We start from the raw sequence: 22,119 nt of genomic DNA on the forward strand, positions 1-22,119 counted from the left end.
CTCTCTGTTGCTCTTTCACTCAGTCTGTGTGTTGTCAGAAGAAAGGGACCCCACCTGTATTTATCTAGCAGTCCCATTTACACACACACGTACACAGAGAGAGCTCAGCCAAGGCCCAGGTGCTCTGTAAAACAAATTGGACAAGGGAGGATAGTAATCACCAACAGGGCACGCAAACACACGCATCCTCAGACACACAAACAGGAACACACATGCACGCACACACACTGCTGACGGTTTAACTGAATCCGAAACGTAATTTTTGGATTTCCATATAAAAGCGCCCGAAAGCATTCATAAGCAAAAGGCTGGCATGTTGTCATGCAAACACTTCCATCAAACCAGTTTGGAAACGTCTCCCCAGCCGTTTCTCAAGCTTCAACAAAACTCAGGTGCAGAGTTAGACAACTGCTCGGGTTTGGAGGAGATGAAACGTGGTTTGTTTCCCCCTGAAATGCAAAGGAGAAAACAAAGGCAGCAGAAGAATTTCACTTTTTATACGCTTACTTAAATACTAATACCACTAATACCCTATAATAACATATAGATATACAGGTCCTTCTTTTAAACTTCTCTTTGAGTAAAATAAAGGAGTTTTATACTTTAAGCTGTATTAGTAATGCTGATTAAACAGAATCACAGGTCTGCTGGGATTTTCTTTATATATGAGCAACACTCAGTTTATTGCCAATTTTTATGGAAATTTCCCAAAATGGTAAATTGTATAACTCAATGAGAGGTTAAAAAAACACAGGAAAATGAACAGTAAAAAAGTAGCATGGTTAAAAATGCTTCAAACTGGTGCACTGAACTGTATTTTTACAGATTTTAGCTTTTAAGAAAAGCTAAGAAAAAAAAGGGGGGGGGGGGGGAAGGTGCAAATAAAAGGAAATCATTTTTGATGCATGTCAGCTGGATTCATATGTTTGACTCTCTGACACTCAGGACTTGGGAGAAAGATAGAAATGAGATATTCTTATAGTATGGGGTTAGATTACCTGTCATCATTCTCTTTTACTTAGACTTCATGGTATTAAATTCATTAATGCAATACACATTAAAACTCATGCCCAGGGGGTCATAACCTTAAAAAAAAGAAGAAGCTGTAAATCTGTTTACAGCCTCATCTGTTTAAAATCTTAAACTATGTTACCATTTATTCAGCTTTCAAAAATAACATATATCAGAATTGTACTCAAATAATCAATTTCCTACCACTTATCCTGTTTTTGTTTCTCCGTGACCAAACAAGTCGACATATTGTTTATATACTGAGTATATATAGTATAGTTTTATTTGCTGTGTCTCTGCTCTGTGAATGGACACTTGTGTCCATCAACCGTCTTCATTAAAAAAAAAGAAAAATGAAGTTTTATATTCATCAATTACAGATGTTCGCACCCCACCTGACCACTTCCACAGTCATTGTATGACACACACACACACACACACACACACACACACACACACACACACACACACACACACTGTTTGCTCGGGCAGGGTATTCCTAAACACTGGGATCTCCTTATACAATAGGTTCATTAAGGGGACAATGGCATTGTGTCAGCTAATGACAGGGCTCCTCCCTGCCTTCGCTCTGCTCTGAGATTACCTGGAACACACACACACGAGTCACTATTGAAATCTGAGGGGTCAGAAGTAAAATCAGCCGATGGGGGAATGAAAGACAGCCTGAGGCAGTGAGTGGCCAGTTTGAGGCTGTACAGTCACGCCTAGAGTCCTCCTGTTTCAAACATAATCAATCATAACAGAATCAAATCAAATCAATTCTGAAGCCGTAAAAATCCGTAAATCTAATCAGTTTCCTGTGTGTCCTCGTTTTCTGTGTCACTGCGGCGTCTTTGCTTCGCTCGCAGGTAAGGTGGGCCTCTACCTGCCCCAAGCAGCCAATCGGATCTCCTCTCCCCTCGACAGCAGCCAATCAGCGGGCAGACTCGCCCTCAGCCTCAATTGTTCCACTGTGAAAGAATTCAGAGCCACAAAGTTGACCGGCTGCCATTAAAAGAGAGTCAAGGCAAATATCGCAATGCGCTAAGTATGACACGCTGATGTTTGTCACCGTAATCTACGTTTAAGGTGAGCGAGAGAGACGCAGAGGGATTGGCTGCTGCCTTACCTGCCCAGGTGGAAGGAGCGGAGGAGAGGCAAGCCAAACACAAACACAGGGAGAGAGAGAGGAGAGAGGGAGAGAGGGGCAGGGAGAAAAGAAGCGGGGCGAGAAAAAGTCGACTTACCTGTAGCCCAACTTCTGGCAACTCACTCTCACTCTATTACCTGCTCCGACTTGAAAGTCCAGTTTCACAAGGAAGAATCGTAGAGGAAGCTAAATATGTCACAGGAGACAGACAAGTAAGTGATCGAGCCAGAGGAGAGGATCTTTGCTGATTTCTACATGCGGGGGGTTGTTGAAAGTTGTTCAAGTGTTTTCTTTTGAGTCTGTTATTAAAACGAAGCTGCTTTAAACCCGGGATTACCTTTGTTTAGGACACACACACTTAAAAAAAATAAAAATAAGGGAGGTGTAAAATGGGGCTCGCGTACCGGTTTCGCTCCGTTTGGACTGTTTATGACAGATATGAAGCTGTTCTAGGGCCTCGAGGAGAAGCTGACAAGCTTGGCGCCGTGGATTTCATTAGAGGTGAATTCGCCATTTTTGACTGATGGGAAAACCTTCAGGGTGCAAGGACTGTTATTTTTAAACACTTTAACTAAAAAATATACTTTTTTGTGCTGCTTTTGGATATCATTGCATCGTTTCCTTCCCTCCTCCTATTTAAGGCCTAGAGAGCGTGTTGGATCTGCGTGTGAACAGTTTGTAAAACCTGCTGGCCTCTTCTGTTGTTTTCTAACGGGATATATAAACTCCTTTATTTATTAACAATTATTTTAAAGAAATCAACATTTGGACTGCAGAAGAGAAGCACAGGGATTTAAACGCTATTTAAATTTTTAATAGCGTCAGAAGGATTTTGCTGTTGAAAATTAAAAATTAAAATTGTTATTTTTTCCTTAACAATCATAATAATATTAATAATACAGACCATTGTTACAGGTGTCCTGCTTTCTCCAAATTCTGTGTAATTTAAATTGTAATTGTGTCTAATATTGTTATAACATAATAATCTTATGCCTTATTTCATTTTCCTAGATCATTCCTAACACGATAATTAATTATTATTTCATCCATTATCATCACTATTAGAAGTATATGTTGCAACAAATATGGTTGTCAAAGTGTGGCTGCCCATAGTTGATTTTCCAGTTTTCCTGCAGAGCTGCTGTCTCCCGCATAAGTGGAAGCAGCAGGTGTCTGCCTCTATTTTGACACACAGCGTTAACATTTACTCAAACCCAGCAGATTAAAGCTCCAAAACTCCTAAATATCGCTCATCGACCCTTTTTCACAATACAAGCTCGATCCAAAGGCAGAAGCATTATTTATTTGCAGCCGGGTAAAGAAAGCATGCCATCGTGCCTTTTTGTGTGATTCAGTATAAGGAAGACACAGTGGAGCTTCTCTTTTGCAGTTAGCCCTTTATTTTCTGTATAAAGGTTTGCATCACTGGTCGCAGGAGGGACGAATGTCAAATAGAGAAACCGGATCTTTCATACACTTACACAGAGATCTATGAAAGAAAAAAAATCCTCATTAATATTTCCTGTGTAAATGTCTAGAAGTGTGTTGAAGCCACAAACATAAAAGCCAAATGAAAAATGGCCACTGTCAGACATGACAGGAGCATTTCATTGTGCAAGTTGCCACATTTAGAGCCTTTCCTGTGATTGGCTGAGCTCAGAGAGATGTTGTGGCAACACTGTGTGTATTTAACTGGTCTCTGATCTGATCTTAAGTGAGCCTAAAGAGCAAAGAGGAAAACACACAGAGAAAAACAGACAGGCGTGAACGCTGCTCTAGCTAATCAGTTCATCCATCACAGTTCAGCCTTGAAAATAACAGTTGTCATGTTTTTTTGATCGTCTACCAAAAAAAACTGTACATGTTTAAAACAGTGTTTAAATCCCTGTGCTTCTCAAGCAAACGTCTGGTAGTGGTGGTCCCCAACGAGAGGAGGGCGTACACCAGCGAGGATGAGGCGTGGCGGTCGTACCTGGAGAACCCGCTGACAGCCGCCACCAAGGCGATGATGAGCATCAATGGAGACGAGGACAGTGCCAACGCCCTGGGTCTGCTCTACGACTACTACAAGGTGCCCAAAACCCTCATAAAGAGCACCTATTGTCCTTCGCCTTTGATTCTTTCATGCATCTGTACCATTAATGAAACATTCAACATAGCAAAAGTGATAATGAACTCGGTGTGTGTGCAAGTAAGACCTGTCTAAAAGCTCTAAACACTCTGTTTTAGACAGTTTTTCTACTGCTTGATGTTTATGATGTCACTGAGATCAGATATCCCCAATATGGTCATCTCAGGCACTCACCTGCTGATTAGAGCTTTTTGTTTGTGAGGGGCAGCCAATCAGAGGAAAGCTGGCTGAAAGGAGATGAAATAATAATTTAAAAAAGCTAAATAAAGATCATTTCAACTGTCATGTAAAGACACTTGAGCAAAGTCCAAAGATAGAAATACAGAGCTAGAAATGAGCATGACAGGTCAACTTTAAAGCATAAATACAAAATAACAATGCTAATGTCCGAGGGGACTGTATGCTTTTCAGTGTCTCACACTTTAAAGTTTTCTTTTTTTTTACTTTAGAGGACATAAACTCAAATATGCGAAAATATTACATATTTTTTTAATTAAAATAGAGCAGCATATTAATTAACATATTTTGGACATTTCCTTTCTATTTAAATTTGTCAAATAAGTTAAATCAGACCACAATGACAACTCTTTTAACTGAACCGACTGAAACATTACACAGCACAGAGGTCTGACGTAAACAGGTGACATGTTGCATGTGGGACACTAAACTGGGAGCTACAGCTCCCTTATAGGCTTGACCAAGAGTGACTTGACTGTCCTCCTTTTCTCTGTAGGTGCCCAAAGAAAAGAGACTTCTGCAACTTTCCAAAGCCACTGAAATTACAGAGGAACAGGAGAAGAGGTCAGTGAACACTCGCCTTGCTCGAAACACCACGAAAATACGCCCGCTATGGTGGTCGACGTTTCCAGCAGCAGGTGGAAACAAACAAGGGCGCTCAGTGTGATAAAAGTAGACAGTTAAAAAGATGTTCTATGAAAACTGTTTAATACGAAAAAGCCATTTCTTCAAAAATTGCTTTACGTTACAATAGTAGCGAGTCATCTAATCTAAGGTCGCAGTGATATGAGACAAACACCAGGAGCATGAACGTGTGAAAATATCACAGATCAGTGAGTCTTGTTTCACTCCAAGCACTGATACTGAAAGAAAGAAGCCCAGACTGGACTGAAGCCAATGAAAGGCTCCCGCTCCCTGAGGAAAAAAGAAGAATACAAAAGATTTGATGATATAATACGCTCCGGCTCTGGGAGCAAACTGCTGTTATCTACTTACTGATCTGTAAAAAGGGAAACATCGCCTCATTTCCATTTAGACAACATGCTGCGTGAGTGTTTAGAGAAACTGTGCCTGAAAGCATCATTACATTTATTTTATTATTATTTTTCAGCTCTTCAACGCTGACTTGCCAATTAGTGCTAACCTTTAAATGAAAGCAGCTTCTTATTGGAGTTTTCTTCTTCTACATAAACCTGCATGTGCTGTATTTTAGTTGCGAACGCATTTTTACATCTTAAAATATGAAAAAGGGACTTTTTTTGAAAAAGATTTTTTTTAAAGACCTGCATTAACCCTGTGTAACCATGTTTATTAGAGTTAAGCCAAAAAGCAACCCCCTGAAGTTAAAAAAACAGCAAAGAAGCACAAAATACAGTCGCAATGTGATTTTTCTGGGAATCAGCTAAATCACTGCTGTTTATTCATATAAATTACAAAAACCTGCATTAAACATCATCAGATAATAATCAATGGTCTTGAGATCACAGTTCATCAAATGCTTAGCCTTTTATGCCCTCCATGCAGGCTTTTTACCTGCATGCAACCAAAACCTGATTGTTCATAAACCAAAAAGCTTCCTAAAGTGTCAAAGCTTTTGCCTCCTGCAGACAGATTTTGCATATTCATATACAGATATCTATTTATAGTGAATTCATGTTTTACCTGTTTTATTCCATTTGTTGCTTTAGCGTACATCAAACTCAAACCTACAGTGCTGCTAGAGGTCACAAAAGACACCACAGGGAACCTTTCTTTTACTAAAACGAACATCAGTTTCAGGGCTAGTTATGATTTTTTTTTATTTATTTATTTTTTATTATTTTTGTTGAGGCCGTAAAGAGAGCAGCAGACATTTACCTCCAGATGTAGCTCACCCAATAATTTTACTATCTAATAGTTTGTGCGTTTCACAAGGAAACACATGTAATCCTATTAATTCCATGTTTTTATTCAGGCCGATGTTGCAAAACAACCCCAGCAGCCAAAGCGAGGTGGAGATGGTGGACAACCGCGTTCAGGTCCTCAAGTCCGTCCCCGTCAACCTGTCCTTGAACACCGAGCACCAGGAGACCAAGCGCGAGCAGTTCAGCGGCTCGACGGGGTCGGGGGACGGAGGCTCTCCGGCTGTTGCCGTGGTGAAGGCCGAGGTATACGCGCCCGTCTTTATGCCAGGAGGGGGGGCTCACTACAGGGTGGAAGGAGAAGACTCGGCGCGGGTGATCTACGAACAGAGTCCGTATGAGGTGACCACGGTCAGTCACAACTCGTACGCCAAAGACGACGAGCAGAGCCCGCCTGACAGTCCGTACGAAGAGGAACGAGACACGGTGAGAATGGAAAGAGTGTGACATGAACAGACACTGATGAAGATAAACATAGAATCGGCTTCTTTTTAAGGGAACACTGAACAAAAAAAGCACACTGTTGGAGTTAAACTTGTTGGGCATTGTAGTTTATGTGCTGTTGATGCCAGTAAAAGCCTAAATCTACAAGATAATCAGTGAATATAGCAACTGTCCAAAGCTGCTCAGTAGACCAGAATGCATTGCAATGACAGGATCAGGTCTGCTTCTTTTCTTCTTTTTGCTGTGTTGTTATTATAATCCTATAAACCACCGCTGCATGAATGATGAGGTGCTAGAAGGCATGCTGGGAAGAGAAATAAAGCAGGCACTAAAACAGGAAATGTAACACAAGAGGACTGCTGATGATTTGTAACTGTATATGCTGGACAGAGACTGATAAATGTACAAATATGAATCACTCAGAGGTTAAAGGCTCACTACATTCGTCCATCCGATGTGCTCCCTGTAGCTCGGAGGTCTCCAGCTGACCAGGACCTTCACGTCTTTCCACCTGCAGCATTGTTTGAGCAGTTCCTCTAAAATGTGCCTTTATATTGAATAATTTCCTCTTTTTCTGTGTTTTTGTGCCTTTTCAACAGAAGTACCACTCGCCTTCCTCTCTAGCCACAGGTGACTTCTTATTTCATCAGGAGGGAATGTAAGTGGCTCAAGCCCACCTGCTATCACAGTGTCTGTGGCGTAAATGTTCACATGCAGACCATTTTGTAACCAGAAGAGCCTTTCGGTGCGATTGTCATTTCCAGTCATCGGGCTCTCAATGTGTTTGTGTGTACAGCGACAGCTTCCAGTACACGCTGGACGCCACGCGCTCGCTGCGTCAGAAGCAGGGCGAAGGACCAATGACTTACCTGAACAAAGGCCAGTTCTACGCTGTGACGCTCAACGAGCTCAGCACCAACAAGCGCCTCCGACACCCCATCAGTAAAGTCCGGGTGAGCATGTCCACATCTGTCTTTAATCTCTGTTTTGGCATTATGACCTGTAGCAATTAAAATTGCTCAAATAAAAAAATATAAACTCAGATGTTATGAATTGGATGTAGAGATCAAAAACAGAGCTAAAACAAAGGTAAGAAATTAAGGGGAAGTTCTTTTCCTTATTTTATGTGATTGGCTGCTGATCGTATTACACATTTCCAAACTCCCAAATGAGGTCACCATATGCAGGAGTAATCCCCTTGAGCTAAAAGGCTTCAAGCTCCTCCAAATGTTCACTTTTAAAGCGGATTTTCTGCTATTTTCTCTTTGTGGTGTCAATAAGAGTATTATCGCTAATGTAGTCATCTCAAGGCCCGGCTCTGGCTGCAGATGGAGAGTGCAGATAAACTCTCAGATTAAGATAGAGTCCAGTATGAAGTTGTGAAAAGGCAAAATATGTGCCTTTAACTTCATAAAATGTGATTTTTCTTTCATAGCTTGGCCATTATGATGTGAGCAGTTTGGCTAGGATAAGCAGGAAACAGTTAACCCTAATCACTCGGACAGAGTTTATTAAAACTTGGGTAAATTTTGAGGTGATCATCCCCTTTTTGTTGTTATATTGATGCAAATCTCTGGAGATAATCTGAGTCCAAAGTTACAAATAAAAGCCAAGCTGTAATATAAAAATGAATGTCAGATAGGACTGGTGTTGCCTGACTCATAAGTCGTGTTGACGTTTTGTTTTCTGTCTCGTCTCCCTCCTCAGAGTGTGATCATGGTGGTGTTCAGTGAGGATAAGAACCGAGATGAGCAGCTTAAATACTGGAAGTACTGGCACTCCCGGCAGCACACGGCCAAACAGCGAGTCCTGGACATCGGTGAGACTTTCACTGCCTCCCTCCGTCTTTTTGTCTTCATGTTCCTTCCCATGTTGAACAGATGAGTGAATGAAAACACACAAAGCAAAGGACAAGATGACACATTTATGCTGGAATGTGCTTAACCAATAAACACAGCATTGCTAAACTGAGAGCAAACAAGCCTCCACCCAGATGTCTGTCTGTGGCCGTACAGCTGCCCACCATCAGACAAGAGGCTGGGCCGTCGCACGCGCACACACACCTGAGTCTCTTAATGTCTACGTATGGCTGAGACCCACCACTTAAATCCTCTAATCTCTTTCACATTACCTGGGAGACTGAGCAGAATACTAAATTGTGAAAAGAGAGAAAAACAATAATCCAAAGCAGGGTTCAACTTGAAGTTGTGAAACTCCGTCTCACAGTGTTTCCCACGGGTAATCGCGTTTTCATCTGAAGACTCGTAATCATCACACTTTTGACCTTTTGTCTGCCGTCGATTTTCAGTTGATGCATTTGAATTTGAACCGTCTTTTTCTACGCCTTGTTGAATGAGTGTGTGTGAGAAGCGAGTAGGCGGTTTGCCTTTTGACAAGCTAGGGCCTGCTCGGAGAGCGGAGCTGTAGAGGTATGTGGGAGAATTCGATGGGAGAAGCACACACAGACACAGGCAGCTTGTCGGGACAGGGAGAGGAATGCTAGCCACACTGTTACCTTAGCTGGTCGTGGTCTGTTGGAAGTAATTCTTCCCCAGTTTAGATCTTCATCTTAATTCTTATATTTATACAACCCGAGACAAGTCCCAATCAGCCTACAATTCACACACATCTTTACATCTGCCGGGAGAGACGATCCAGAGGATGCCAAACCCGTTAACATTTTGGACATAACATAACATAACATATTGGTCAGAATTCAGGCCAATATTTAGCTTGAATATATTAAGTCACATTTAAATAATATGTTATGAGCTTTAACTTTTTAATGTTTATTCTTGATTTTTTTAAGCTGATTTTGTAAATGTTGTGCTCTATTTTTTCTCCCTGGTTTTGTGAGTCTGTTCTGTTTGTCTGTCTGTTGGTCTGTGTGGTTGGGCCGGCCCAGCACGCCTAGATTAAGTTAGGCAAGTAAGCACGATGTGGAGCAACAGTTTTCTGACAGTTGTTTAAGGTATAATAGTAAGATAAACATATAACCAAGAGTTCAACTGGAGGCTTGTTTTGTAGTTGTAGTTATGTGTGGAATAAATAACCTTTCCCCCTTTTTTCCTTTACATCCACCTTGCTTTTTATTACGTAATGACATGCACGCTTCCTCCTGAAAAGTTTGGGTTAAAAAATTTACTTTACAAAGAAGATTTGAAGGTTGCAGCTACAGTAGGATTCAATTTGAAGTGGGAAATCCCAACTTCCAAATCCGAATTTTCAACTGGAACACCCCTCAAGTCAGATTTCCAACTCAGGAAGTTGGAGAAACCCCAGCAACTCCAACTTCACAATCCAAATGCATGTTAACATTAGTAAAACTGTAAAACTAGAAATCTGTGCAACCACTGCTATGTATTTGTGGCTTGCTTATTTAGTGTGTCACAAATACACATGGAGCTCAAGAGCAAAATAAAGTCTGGACCCACAAAGGTCAGGAGTGACATCGGATTTCCAAGATAAATGTATACACAGCAACTTGGTTATAGCATGAGGACAAGGAGCTAGGATGGAGGATGGGTTGCAAAGCAGCTTGCAGAGGCAGCAACTGAGTTGAGCACTTAAAGCACTTTCTAGGATTCACGTGGGCCAACTCAGGATCCAGTATCTTGGCATTAAATGTTTTCCTAAAGCCCTGTGGAAGATCCATTATTGACTTTTAGTCGTGTTTGTTTGGTTTACTGTGTATTAAGGACAGACAGAAAGTATAGTAGTCTTGATGACAAACAGAGCCTCCTGTTTCCTGACTGTGACCACAGATTTGAAAGTGATATGAGGCATCTAATAACAACATTTCTCAAAATGCTGAACTGTACTTCTAAAGGGATCTAGAGCCACTGTGCTACTGCTATGACAAGGCACCCAGTCAATCCTAGAAGATAAAACCTCAGTTTGCAAGTTTCTGTTATCCAGGACTGCTTTGCCCAGGTGCACCAAATGTAGCTGTCTGCTTTCCTGGTCCCTTCATAGACACATAGGAAAACACAGTTAAGCATTAACTGTCACAGTTTATAGAAAGAGTAAGATTATATGGCACATTTTATTATCCAAATACATAAATAGTCGTCAGATAACTGCAAAGCAAGAACTTGAATTCATCTCAGCATTAACATGATTACTTGGAGATTAAAGGTATTTTACTGCTGGTTTCATGTAATCGCATGTGTGCGTCTGTTTGGAGGAAGTGTGGCAGCTTTTTCAGCCTGCAATTCTTTGACACCCTGTTTGGCATTTGCTAGTGTAATGAGTTTCTGTTTATAGGTGTGCATATATGATACAAAGATCGTTATCATGTATCAACAGAGAGACGAGAGATATTATCTGCACACGGACACGCTCATCTTTCTACAAGTATACATTCGTTAAAGATCATGCTGACAAACCAGGCCAGCAATCAAGGACGGGCCATCGTCCCCGCAGCTACAGCTAGCTCAAACTGCGCGCAGCCTGTAACTCGAAGATATTCGGTGATCTGAGGTGAATAGCGAGTCGTGGGGGTTAGTGGGGATGAGGCGGGATCCGTCGTGCCCCTGGGCAGCGTCACAGAATGGATCATTTGAATGGGCCTATTTAAAGTGGGCTGTTAGCAGACAGACATGTTGCTGCTCGCCTTGCAGCTTTGTGCACCTGTTCAGAAAGCAGGAAGTATTGCTGTAACGGTGGTTAGGTTGAGGGAGGAGATGAGCAGTCACTGACAGAAGGGGGCGGGGGGCATTGAACTGAACAGTTCGCCCTAGATCACAATTGGATCTCATCCTCCCACACGAAGATTTTTACTCCAAGGCTATTTCTTGGAGATGATGGATGGCGCCATTCTATACTTTACTTAGTGGCAAAAAATTGCGTGGCAGGCAATGCTTTCTTAATATCTGCATATTTGTGGCGTTCCTTCCGAAAAACAATATAAACCTTTGGAAATGGGCCACATGAGCACAAATCTCTCCACAGTTTTACAGTCTAAATCCTCAAAATGAAGGGACGCATGAAATCTCTTTGCTAAAATAGACAGACGTAAATACAATTTTTATAAGAATTATTGTCATGATTCACTCTTTACATTGAAATAAAATCCCAGGCCACATATGAGTCATTATGCCAGCATACCACAGCCCTGCAAGTCCATCCTGTTTGTAAGTCTCAGATCAACAATATGAATCTGATGCACTCATCTGACTGGCTTTTAATGTGGTCCTCTGAGGCCAATAGTCTTCTGTGTTTCCTCCTGCTGCCTTTGAAGCCCGAAACTCTGTTTGCTCTTGCTGATAAGGCTTTATCTCACAAAAGTGAAGCGTGTCATTTCATTGCTTATCTTAAACAACAATAGCTACCTGCTTTTATTGACCGGTTTGAGGGGCGGTATGACTGTTTGCTGAAGAACTCATACTTGAAATGAACCGTGTCCCTGTGTGTCCCCACAGCTGATTACAAGGAGAGCTTCAACACGATCAGCAACATTGAAGAAATTGCCTACAACGCCATCTCCTTCACCTGGGATGTGAACGAAGAGGCCAAGGTACAAATTTATTACGGCTGTGTGTGTGTGTGTGTGTGTGTGTGTGTGTGTGTGTGTGTGTGTAGGAAATAAATGTCATTGTAATTTTCCCAGAAACTACTCCATAGTATTTACTCTTGCTGGAGGCGTGTTGGAAATAAGAAAAAGCAGTGGGACAGGTTTTTTGAGCTGATTCAGTTGTTGGCAAACAAAAGCACTTTCGAATGTGATGCAAACACCTGCCCGACCCGTAGGCATCACTAACGCCCTTACGCTCATTTTGAAATCGACGATTGATTCCTAAAACGTTGGCAAATGGTTTCTGCCGCTGTGATCGGAGTGGTTTTGACTGCGTGTCATAAAACTGCCGGGCAGTGTTGCGTAGCTTTGCTCTGTTTGTCCTCCTTTGTGGCCACTCCTTAAACGGAGCCCCGCCGGTGTTTGAACTCCAGAGTGCCCCCAAGGGCCAACACACACACTAGTCTCCGTCCCCACCCTCTGTTGTTTGTTTTGCCCTCATTTCTGTGTGAGCACCAGCGACTGTGTGAATCACTCCGTGTTGTGTGCCTCTTTCATTGTAATAGCAGCCTGGGGACAAAGACAGTGCTGGAGAAAATGCAAGCTCACTTCTCTAGATAAATATTTGCTGTCTGTTCATCTTTTCCTGTCTTTCTTTCCTTCTGTCACTCTTTTTGCCTCTCTGAATCTGCACAACTATTGAGCCTGAACGTATGCATGTTGAACCACAGAAACAGGTGTACTGCCCTGCTAGTTTAGTGTATTTGCTCTTCTCTGTCAGAACTAAAAGAAAACCAGGAGGACTTTAAAGAGACAGAGTCTTTTTCACTTCCATGATATGTTTTTACACGCCTGATATGCCTGATAGCAAGTTGAAAAACACTGCTTGTCAAATGAATAAGATGTAAGGCAATAAAGAAGAACACAACACCCAGAGGCTGAGCCTCAATTAAACACAATAGAACTATTTTCAGAGTAAAGCGCAAATGATATGGTGTGCACGCCTGAAACAGAGGTTCCTGCTTTAAGTGCTTTTTATTTGAAGAAAAACTTATATCAGGTGCTGCTTTAGTCAAAGGAAGATTACAACTGTTATACTGTTCTATTGTGTGAAGCCTAAAGAGATCAAAACAGCTGCAAAACCCAGAACAACAGTTGCGACATCAGACACAGCAGAAAAAAGAGGGGCTTGGGTGATGGTGGGTTGCACAGTGGCTTGCAGATGCAACGTTTAAATAGTGTGCCCTGCATAATGTCAGCATGTCCTTTGACATTGTTGATTTGACTCATCAGCAGTGGAAAATATTAAATATTAAGAGTTATTGGCCTTCTTTTGTTGAGCTGCATTCAGAAGTCACAGTTCTGTCACCAAGAAATCACAGTTTTTGTCCCAGTTTTGGGAGATTTATTTCTATTTGTTTCCATTCAGTTTAACCTTTGCTTTTAGTCACAGGTTAGGTGCAGATACCAAAAACTCCTTGGTTAGGTTTAAGAAGAGGTTGTGGTTTGGGTTACAATATGGTTGTTTACACCATTATCCCTGCAGACTGAAAAATGATGCCTGCCCAGTGACAGCCAGGGACGTTTGCAAGCACCACCTTGTAATGAGTTGAGTGTAACATACCTGTTTCACTATTTTCTAATGCCCGTGGGTCACGGCACTGAAGCCTAAAAACACCTTGTGTCTATCAGAGAGACACAGCTTTGTTAAAACAGGAGTATTTGACCCGCCCGAGCATAAAAATAGACCAATGCTACATAATATTTAGACACAAGAGCCCATCTGTCTAGAGAGAAAAGTTATTATTGTACGGGAAGACAAACAAACTACTCTGAGAGAAAAAAAATTTATTAGCCTTTTGCACAAGTAGTTGATTATTTTTCTTATATTTATTTATTATTTTAAACTTTTAATGGAGTTTATTGCATCATAAGTAGAAACCAGAGAGGGTGCACAGCATAAGTTCCCATGTAATATTTTATTTTCATTTTATGAGGCCGAGTAATCTTCCCACATGTCACTAAAGTACATGAGTAGAACTGAGTCATCTCAAGGATTTAAGCTGGTAGTCTTCCAACAGGGTGCTGTTGAGAAACAGTTACTCGATCTTTATCAATTTTCTTCTTTTCTTTTTAGCGGCTCACCTTGCTCTGCCATGCATTTATAAACGGGTGGTGCAGTTAACGGTTGTAGCTTTGGTGTTTAAATAGAAAAATCAGAGAAAATAAAAGTGAGAGAAGTACTGCAGAGCAGAGAATAATAGAAGAATGGCGCTTTAGCATTGACCCTGCCTCTTCTCCACAGGCTTTCCTCTTGGCTGCTGTAGCTAATGGAGTTTTTATGGTTCAAGTTAATGACCAACCTCCTTGGCTTTTGTTGTACTGCACATTTATAACACAGACCAAAGATTGATGACGATGTGTGCCGAGGCTTGACGAACAAGAAAAGCAGAAACATAACAAAGTTTTTTTTCTAACTGATGGGAACACCACCACATGAAAAAGAAAACAGTTTCTCACTGATCTGTTATCTCTGTACTTTTGATTTTTATCTGCTGAGAAGAAAACACATCGCAGGGGAAAGGAATTTTGTTTGTTAGACACATAACAGCCAAGTGTCTGTCAAAAAAAGGGGGGGGAAAGGCTCCCACTGGCTAACTAAAGGTGTTTCAGAGCTGACAAAACTATGTATGCCGAACATTTGAGTTTGAAAATTAAAACATATTGGCTTGCTTTGGGATTTAAATATGGACAGACTCTAACAAGGTGCTGGAAACATTCCTCAGACATTTAGATTCATATTGAAATGATAGCACCCCACAGTTGCTGCACATTTGCTGACTGCACGTCCGTGATGTGAATCTCTCATTTCACAACATCCCAAAGGTGCTCTGTGGGATTGAGATGTGATGGCTGTGGAGGCCATCAGAGTACATCTGAATTCATTGGGGTGATCTGAGATTTTGCGTGTTATCCTTCTGGAAGCAGCAATTAGAAGATGGGTACATTGTGTTTAAATGATACTCAATTGGTACTAAGGGGCCCAAAGTGTGCCAAGAAAATTTCCCCACACCATTACACCTACAAGCAGCCTAAATCATTGATGCAAGACAAGATGGATCCATGGTTTCATGGTGTTTATGTCAAATTCTGACTCCACCATCTAAAAGTTGCAGCAGAAGTTGAGACTCATCAGACCAGGCGACATTCTTCCAATCTTCCAGAGTACAATTTTGGTCAGCCTAAATTTTCTGTTCTCAGCTGACAGAAGTGTCACCCAGTGTGGTCTTCTGCTGCTGTAGCCCATTCAGAGCTGCTCTTCTGCATACCTTGGTTGTAAAGATAGTTATTCGAGCTCGTGATGCCATCCTGTGAAGCCTAGAGATGATTGTGTGGGAAAATCCCAGTAAATCCGTTTCTGAAATACTGTCTGACAGCTGTCTGATGCTGGTTGTCTTGATCATGTCTGCATGCATAAATGAACTGAGTTGCTGCAATGTGATTGGCCGATTGGATATCTGTGTTAAAGAGCAGCGTATCTAAAAAAGTGAGGACTGAGTGTACTTTTATTCCTAAATTGCAGAGTTAAAGTATTTTAACATTTCCACCTCTCCTTCCTTGTTCTGTGTCCCTGAAGATCTTCATCACAGTGAACTGCCTGAGCACAGACTTCTCGTCTCAGAAGGGGGTGAAGGGTCTTCCTCTGATGATCCAGATTGACACTTATAGCTACAACAACCGCAGCAACAGGCCGCTGCACAGGGCCTACTCACAGATCAAGGTCTTCTGTGACAAGGTGATAGATCACTTCTTCTGTATTTCTTTATATGTGGAGTCCTTTAGCCAGAACCAAATGCGCCTTATTTGTTTAGTGAGTTTGATAATTCTTATTTTCTTGACTCATTCATTTCTCAGGAGAGATTTTAAAGGGACAGTCCACTCCAATCGCACATGTGCATGTTTACCCTCTGGCCTATAATGCCGTTCTTGTCCATCTAGATTGTTTTGGTGTGAGTTGCCCAGTTATGGAGATATCAGGTGTCTGCCTTTTCTTGAATACAATGGATATAAAAATGCACTTGCCTTGTGTTACTCAGGGTGACAATAAATACCCTCAAAAACTCTTTTCATGAACTGTGACCTGTTTACTTAAAAAAAAAACAACCTCATTAATCTTTGTTGTGAGCTGTTTCTTTAATAATTAAAGGCACCTAGTTTAAAGGACTATAAATGAAGTTTGTGCCTTCATTTTCTGTACAGATTACATAACAGCTGAAACAGTGAACTAAATTCAGAAGCTTGAACAGAAATACGCTTCTGTGAGTTTAACTGCTGTCTGGTTTTGTCTCAGTTCATGTGGCATTGACGTGAAGTCATTAAGCTGAAGTTACTTGTGTGTTCTGAGCTGCTGGGAGTTACCAGTAAGAGGCGCACTCACTGTAAAATATTCAGACAGGTAGCTGCAGTGAGGCAGTTATATCATGACATCAGTCCTCCCTCTAGTGGTCAGCTTATGCATCCTCTGCACAAAATGAAGCTTACACACACACACACACACAGATGTGTTTTTTTTCTGAGGCTTGTTCGTATACACAAACTGATGTCTCTTTTCTTTTTGTTTCCAGGGAGCTGAGAGGAAAATAAGGGATGAGGAGAGAAAACTGTTACGCAAGAAGTCAAAAGGTACGAGCCGAGTGAGAAATAATTTAGTTTTGAATGAAAATGAAAAAATTATCAGAGAAAATTATAGCTCCAGGGTTCAGTTTGAGGTTTGCAAATTACTGTGAATATATCTCCCCTTCATAAGTAATAATTGGTGCTATTCATATTCTGCTTTTTTCATTTGGACTTATCTCCAGGGAAAGACGGAGGCGTCGGGGTGATAAGTGCCACCAAGAAGTCCGACACCACCTATTTCAAGACCATGACCGACTTGGATGCCCAGCCCGTGCTCTTCATCCCCGATGTTCACTTTGGAAACCTGCAGAGAGCCGGACAGGTAGGTCACCTCTTCTTTTTCTTCTTCTTCTTTTTTTAAAAAAAGAAAAGAAAAAAAGCAAACTTTGTATTTTTGCAAAAATGTAACCCCAACTCAGTAGGTTGCAACATGAAAGAGGAACACAATGGGATAAACAAAGACCTATTAAGAAAACTGGATAAAAGGAACAAATAATGGCGTGCCTGCAGAGCCTACAGGCTGAGAGGAAGCTTACCTCGAGTCTGTCTTTGGCAGAATTAAACAAAAGAGATGAAAATATATGAAAATGTTCAGTCATTAATATTATCTGTGAGTGGTGAAAGTATGTGAACCTTGAGGATTAGCAGGTGAAATGAGAATCGGGTGTGAAGTGATACCATGTTTTTATATAGCGAGCAAGGATCAAGGTCTGATCCTTATAATATTGTGGAGGCAGTGTATCGTGGCATGAGCAAACAAGACCTATGAAAAAGGGTTTTTGTTGCTCCTACGGCTGGAAAAGGTTACTGAAGCGTCTCTGAGGAGTTTTAACTCCATCAATATACAGTCAGACACAAATAAAGACTCGGTGGGTTCATAAAAATCACTCCAGATGTGTAACAGCTTAGCACAAGACTGAAAAACAAAGGTGTGCACAAGAAGGCTACAAGAGAACGATACTGCTGTCCATCTGCTCTTGGCCAGAGGAGCCCAAAATAAAGTTTAAGGGTATAAAAGAGAAGCATTATGTTTGGAGAAATGAAAACACTGAATCCAAACACGCAAGAATTCAACATCCTTCCTTATTTTGCTGGATCGGTGCCCGGAAGGATGAAACAATGAATATAAGAAGCAAATTATAATTTATACAGTCAAAGAAGAATAAAATTAACCTGCTTTCTGGAAGTCAGTATTCGAGACATCCTTTTCTCCAGCAACACTTCCCAGTATTTCCTGGGGGAACCTGGGGCATTCCCAGGGTTGACGAGATATACAGGGTGTATCAAAAAGAATAATCCGATTTCAAAGTGCTTTCATTCCTCAGCCATTTAACCAGTAACGATCAAAACAGGTCCTCTTTGCTGGGGAAGCAGAACAGCAGCCGTGACTCCAGACATACTTGCATGAGACGAGTTTGACTACTGTATGGACATATGCTGCGTGTCTGGAATGGGACACATTACACATTTGCATGTAAAACTTTTCATTCAGCATGGATTTTAAAATTTACTGCAAGATACACCACCCTGTATAATAGTGTTACGGCCCCCAAGAGGCATTCTAACCAAAATCTCAAAGCATATCAACAAACTCTTTTTGACCTGGAGGATCAACAGTTCTACTCCAGGCTCCTTCAAGAGCCTCACCCTATCCCTAAGGCTCAGCCCAGCCTCCCTGCACATGAAAATCATTTGGGGTGGCCGTAACTCAGGAGGTAGAGCAGGTCACCTGTTAACTGGAAGGCTGGTGGTTTGGATCCCTGGTTGCTTCAATCTAATGCATCCATCGGAATATAAATCTGTGTGAATCTTAGATAGAAGAAGGGCTTGTGTGAATGAGCAGGTTGTGTAAAGTGCTTTGAGTTTAGAAAAGCTATATAAGAACCAGATGGTTCACCAGTTGTTGCCTTTAGAATCTCATCCAAACCTGGTGCCTTGCTACTGGGCAGCTTCTTAACTTCCCCAGCGACCTCTGCCATTGTAAAAGTCTTCCTTCTTCACAGAGGACTTTTGGCAGGGTTTAGGAGTTCCTTGGTCAGAGGTTCTCCTCCCAAACCGAACACGGCTTGAGCTAAGCCCTGCTATCCAAGTCCTAAAAGTTCCTAATCCAGTAGAAATGGACCTTAAATGTCCAGTTTATATTCAGAAATCCATCAACATTGTGGAGTCAAATATACTCTGAGCATTACACCTGATGAGTTACCTTGAACACGGGGTGAAGTCATCTTAGAAGGTTCACATACATACCCCAACAGAAATCTGTACTACTCGAGAAGTTTCTCCAAAAACAACCGAGCAAAATATTCTCCTCTCATTTGCTTAACTGTTTTTTTAGGAGCCATGTAAATCGTATATGTGCATAAATATAGAAAATTCCAAAGACTTTTAGATTTATTTCTGCATGTTTTCATATTTTCAATAAGATTAATTTCTGCCACTAATACCCAACGCTTCCTTTTCAGGTGTTTACCTTCAACACAGAGGAGATTGAGAGAGAAGGGTGAGTACGCGTCAACACGAAACTCCTGTTTTCATACAAATATAAGTCATGGAAATGAAAGCAGTTGAAGATAGCCGCCTCGGGCAGGGGAAGTGCACATCACCGCAATGGAAAAAAGAAGACGTGCTTGCGCTTGACCTGACGCTGTTCTGTGTTTACAGGAGTGTGGTGGTGAAGAGGATGTTCAGGTCATCAGATGAAGATCTGTGCCCGTCTCCTCACAAGCAGATCAAAGAGGAGGCGCACAAGAGAGGTACGAGCACGGCCGCCTTCTCCTACACCTGGACGTCATCTCTTCTGTCTTCTTTAAGTGACCTTCTAGAAATGACAAAGTCCAGGAAGGAGAGCAGGGAAATACGCAAGAGAGTTTGACATTTCTAATGATTAACGATGCAATTTATAACAAATCAGGCCCAAGAAAGGGATACACCGTGCCCAGAACCTTTTCCATCCAGATATTTTCCATCATACGTAATACGAGCAGCACTATTTATGCTTAATAACAATTCGATCATTTTGATTTAACTGATTATTTGGATAAGCAACATGAAACCACTCTCAGAAGCATCTATGATTTGTCTCACCGGGTAATCTTCTGTATGTTAGCAGATAGAGGTACATTTAGCAGCTGTTCTGGAGCTTCACTGATGCTTACGTTTTCATTTCTTCCAAGCACTTCTTCTTCTTCTTCTGTGAGGCTGAAAGTTCATTCCTTGCAAGGTTCACTGAGTCACACCACCTCCTTTTACAGCCTCCCGGCTGTTATGAAACTGCATTTTTCAAATTTCTGATCGCTTATTTAGTCTGTAAAATGTCACAAAAACAAAATGTGTTTGTGTGGCCCCGAAGGACTGTTGACATCAGATGAAAAGTAGTAAAAGGATTCATAAATGGTTGCTGATTAGTTTGACAAACGCGCAAACACAATACCTCTAAGTGCTTCCGTCTGTGCACTCCAATCATAGGCACATTATTATGTATATAAACTAAAAGGTGGCCTGCTCTCCTCCTTCCTGTCTGCAGTGCTGCTGTATGTCAGAAAGGAGACAGACGAGGTGTTCGACGCTCTGATGCTGAAGTCTCCCACGCTCAGAGGCCTGATGGATGCTGTGAGTGATGCCTCTCTGTTTGTACGTGGGAACTAATGTCAAAGGCACAGTTTGTTTGCAGCCCGAGCGCCTGTTCATAAGCTGCTTTTTTATTTTTGCTGCTTTCTGGGTTTTTTTCTCATCGGTAGATATCAGAGAAATATGGCGTGCCCACGGAGAGGATAGCCAAGGTGTACAAGAAAAGTAAGAAAGGGTGAGTGAGGCAAACAAAAGGAAGAGTAAACTAACTTGGAGCTTGAACTTTTTCCACACGAAATCAAACTTTTGCTGTTTTTGCGGCAGGATCCTGGTGAACATGGACGATAACATCATCGAGCACTACTCCAACGAAGACACCTTCATCCTCAGCATCGAGAGCTACGCAGACGCCTTCAAGATCATGCTGACGGAGATTTGACAGCTTGTTAACTGACTCAAGAGACTGTGGGGGGAAAAAAATCAAAAGAGACGCTGTGACTGGTTGATAAGCTGACTGGCATTACTGGAGACAGTCCACTGGAGCTGTACAGATGCTTTGAGGTCAACGTGGAAACACGTGATATCTCTCCCACACTGTTACACTATGAAGCAAATTGCATTTCCTGATTGTCTTGTTGAAAGGACGTTCCTATGAACTGGTTTGGGGTGAAATGATGGACCACAGATTCATATTCTCCAGTTTTACAGCATGTTTGTTTTGTATAAAAGAATATGTATGCTTATCCTCATTCTGTACAGACTTTATGTTGCCAAATAACACATCAGGAGTAGACTTGTGAAATGCCTGATGTACTGTATTTAGCTGCAGCTTGATTTAGTTTACCCCAAGTAATTTAGTAGCTTTGCATGCTGGCCTTTTTTTGTTAGATGTTATTTATTAATGCTTTAATGAGATTTTAAATTTCTTCAGCAATTTATCCAAGAATTTCAAGTGCTACATTTTAGTGACTTTTAACTAGTACTCTTTAACAGTACTCGTTAAGTTTTAAAATGTCATATCCCTTCATTTCAGCCGTGTTGTAGTATTTACAGGTCAAAATAAATATGATTTCTAGTCCTAAATGAGAATAACATTTGAAGACTAAAAACAATCTCACTGGAGACAAGCGATATGCTGTTGTTGTTGGAAACTCAAGTGTTTGGTTGTGTTGAAAAATTAATAAAGATATGGCGATATCATTTTTTGGCAAAACTGTGATTAGGAGTCTGTGAGTTAAATGCTAGCATGCTCATTAGTACACCAGGAAAGACTGTTAGACTAAAAATAGAAAAGTCTGGTTGCCAAACTAATAAATTACATATACAAGTGTGTTTTCTTTGTGCATTTCAAAGCAGCTCAACATTAAACACAATGAATAGAACTAGAGTCAAAGACAGCAGCTAGAGCTGTACTATGCTAGGGTAGGTATATTTTTATCAAACTTGTTAAACCATTTGGTTTTTCAGTTTGAAAAAAATGTAAAAA

The 22,119-nt window shown here is 41.3% G+C and overlaps 1 protein-coding gene across 2 annotated transcripts; it reads left to right on the plus strand.

The window, feature by feature from the left end:
• The first annotated feature begins 1,995 nt into the window (after positions 1-1,995).
• grhl2b (grainyhead-like transcription factor 2b) lies at positions 1,996-21,831 on the plus strand. Of its 2 annotated transcripts, none has more exons than XM_085148309.1 (16): positions 1,996-2,373; positions 4,061-4,232; positions 5,026-5,093; positions 6,484-6,856; positions 7,474-7,532; positions 7,671-7,827; positions 8,582-8,693; positions 12,298-12,392; positions 16,027-16,185; positions 17,015-17,072; positions 17,249-17,388; positions 19,529-19,566; positions 19,728-19,819; positions 20,590-20,675; positions 20,804-20,868; positions 20,958-21,831. In XM_085148309.1, exons 1-16 carry the CDS (start codon positions 2,354-2,356, stop codon positions 21,070-21,072), a joined length of 1,809 nt encoding a protein of 602 aa, XP_085004435.1. In that variant the 5' UTR covers positions 1,996-2,353; the 3' UTR covers positions 21,073-21,831. The 2 variants fall into 2 exon arrangements, with proteins under 2 accessions (XP_085004435.1, XP_085004436.1); XM_085148310.1 differs by lacking the exon at positions 1,996-2,373 and adding an exon at positions 2,380-2,662.
• The last annotated feature ends 288 nt before the right edge of the window (positions 21,832-22,119 follow it).

The sequence above is a fragment of the Neolamprologus multifasciatus genome, chromosome 22 (genome assembly GCF_963576455.1).
Source record: "Neolamprologus multifasciatus chromosome 22, fNeoMul1.2, whole genome shotgun sequence".
Lineage (NCBI taxonomy): Eukaryota > Metazoa > Chordata > Actinopteri > Cichliformes > Cichlidae > Neolamprologus > Neolamprologus multifasciatus.

Bases quoted from the DNA above. Each gene is read 5' to 3' on its own strand.
- grhl2b (XM_085148309.1), top strand. From the start codon at position 2,354: ATGTCACAGGAGACAGACAA. The intron at 6,857-7,473 runs GTGAGAATGGAA...CCTTTTCAACAG, and splicing joins ACGAAGAGGAACGAGACACG to AAGTACCACTCGCCTTCCTC. The intron at 7,828-8,581 runs GTGAGCATGTCC...CTCCCTCCTCAG, and splicing joins ACCCCATCAGTAAAGTCCGG to AGTGTGATCATGGTGGTGTT.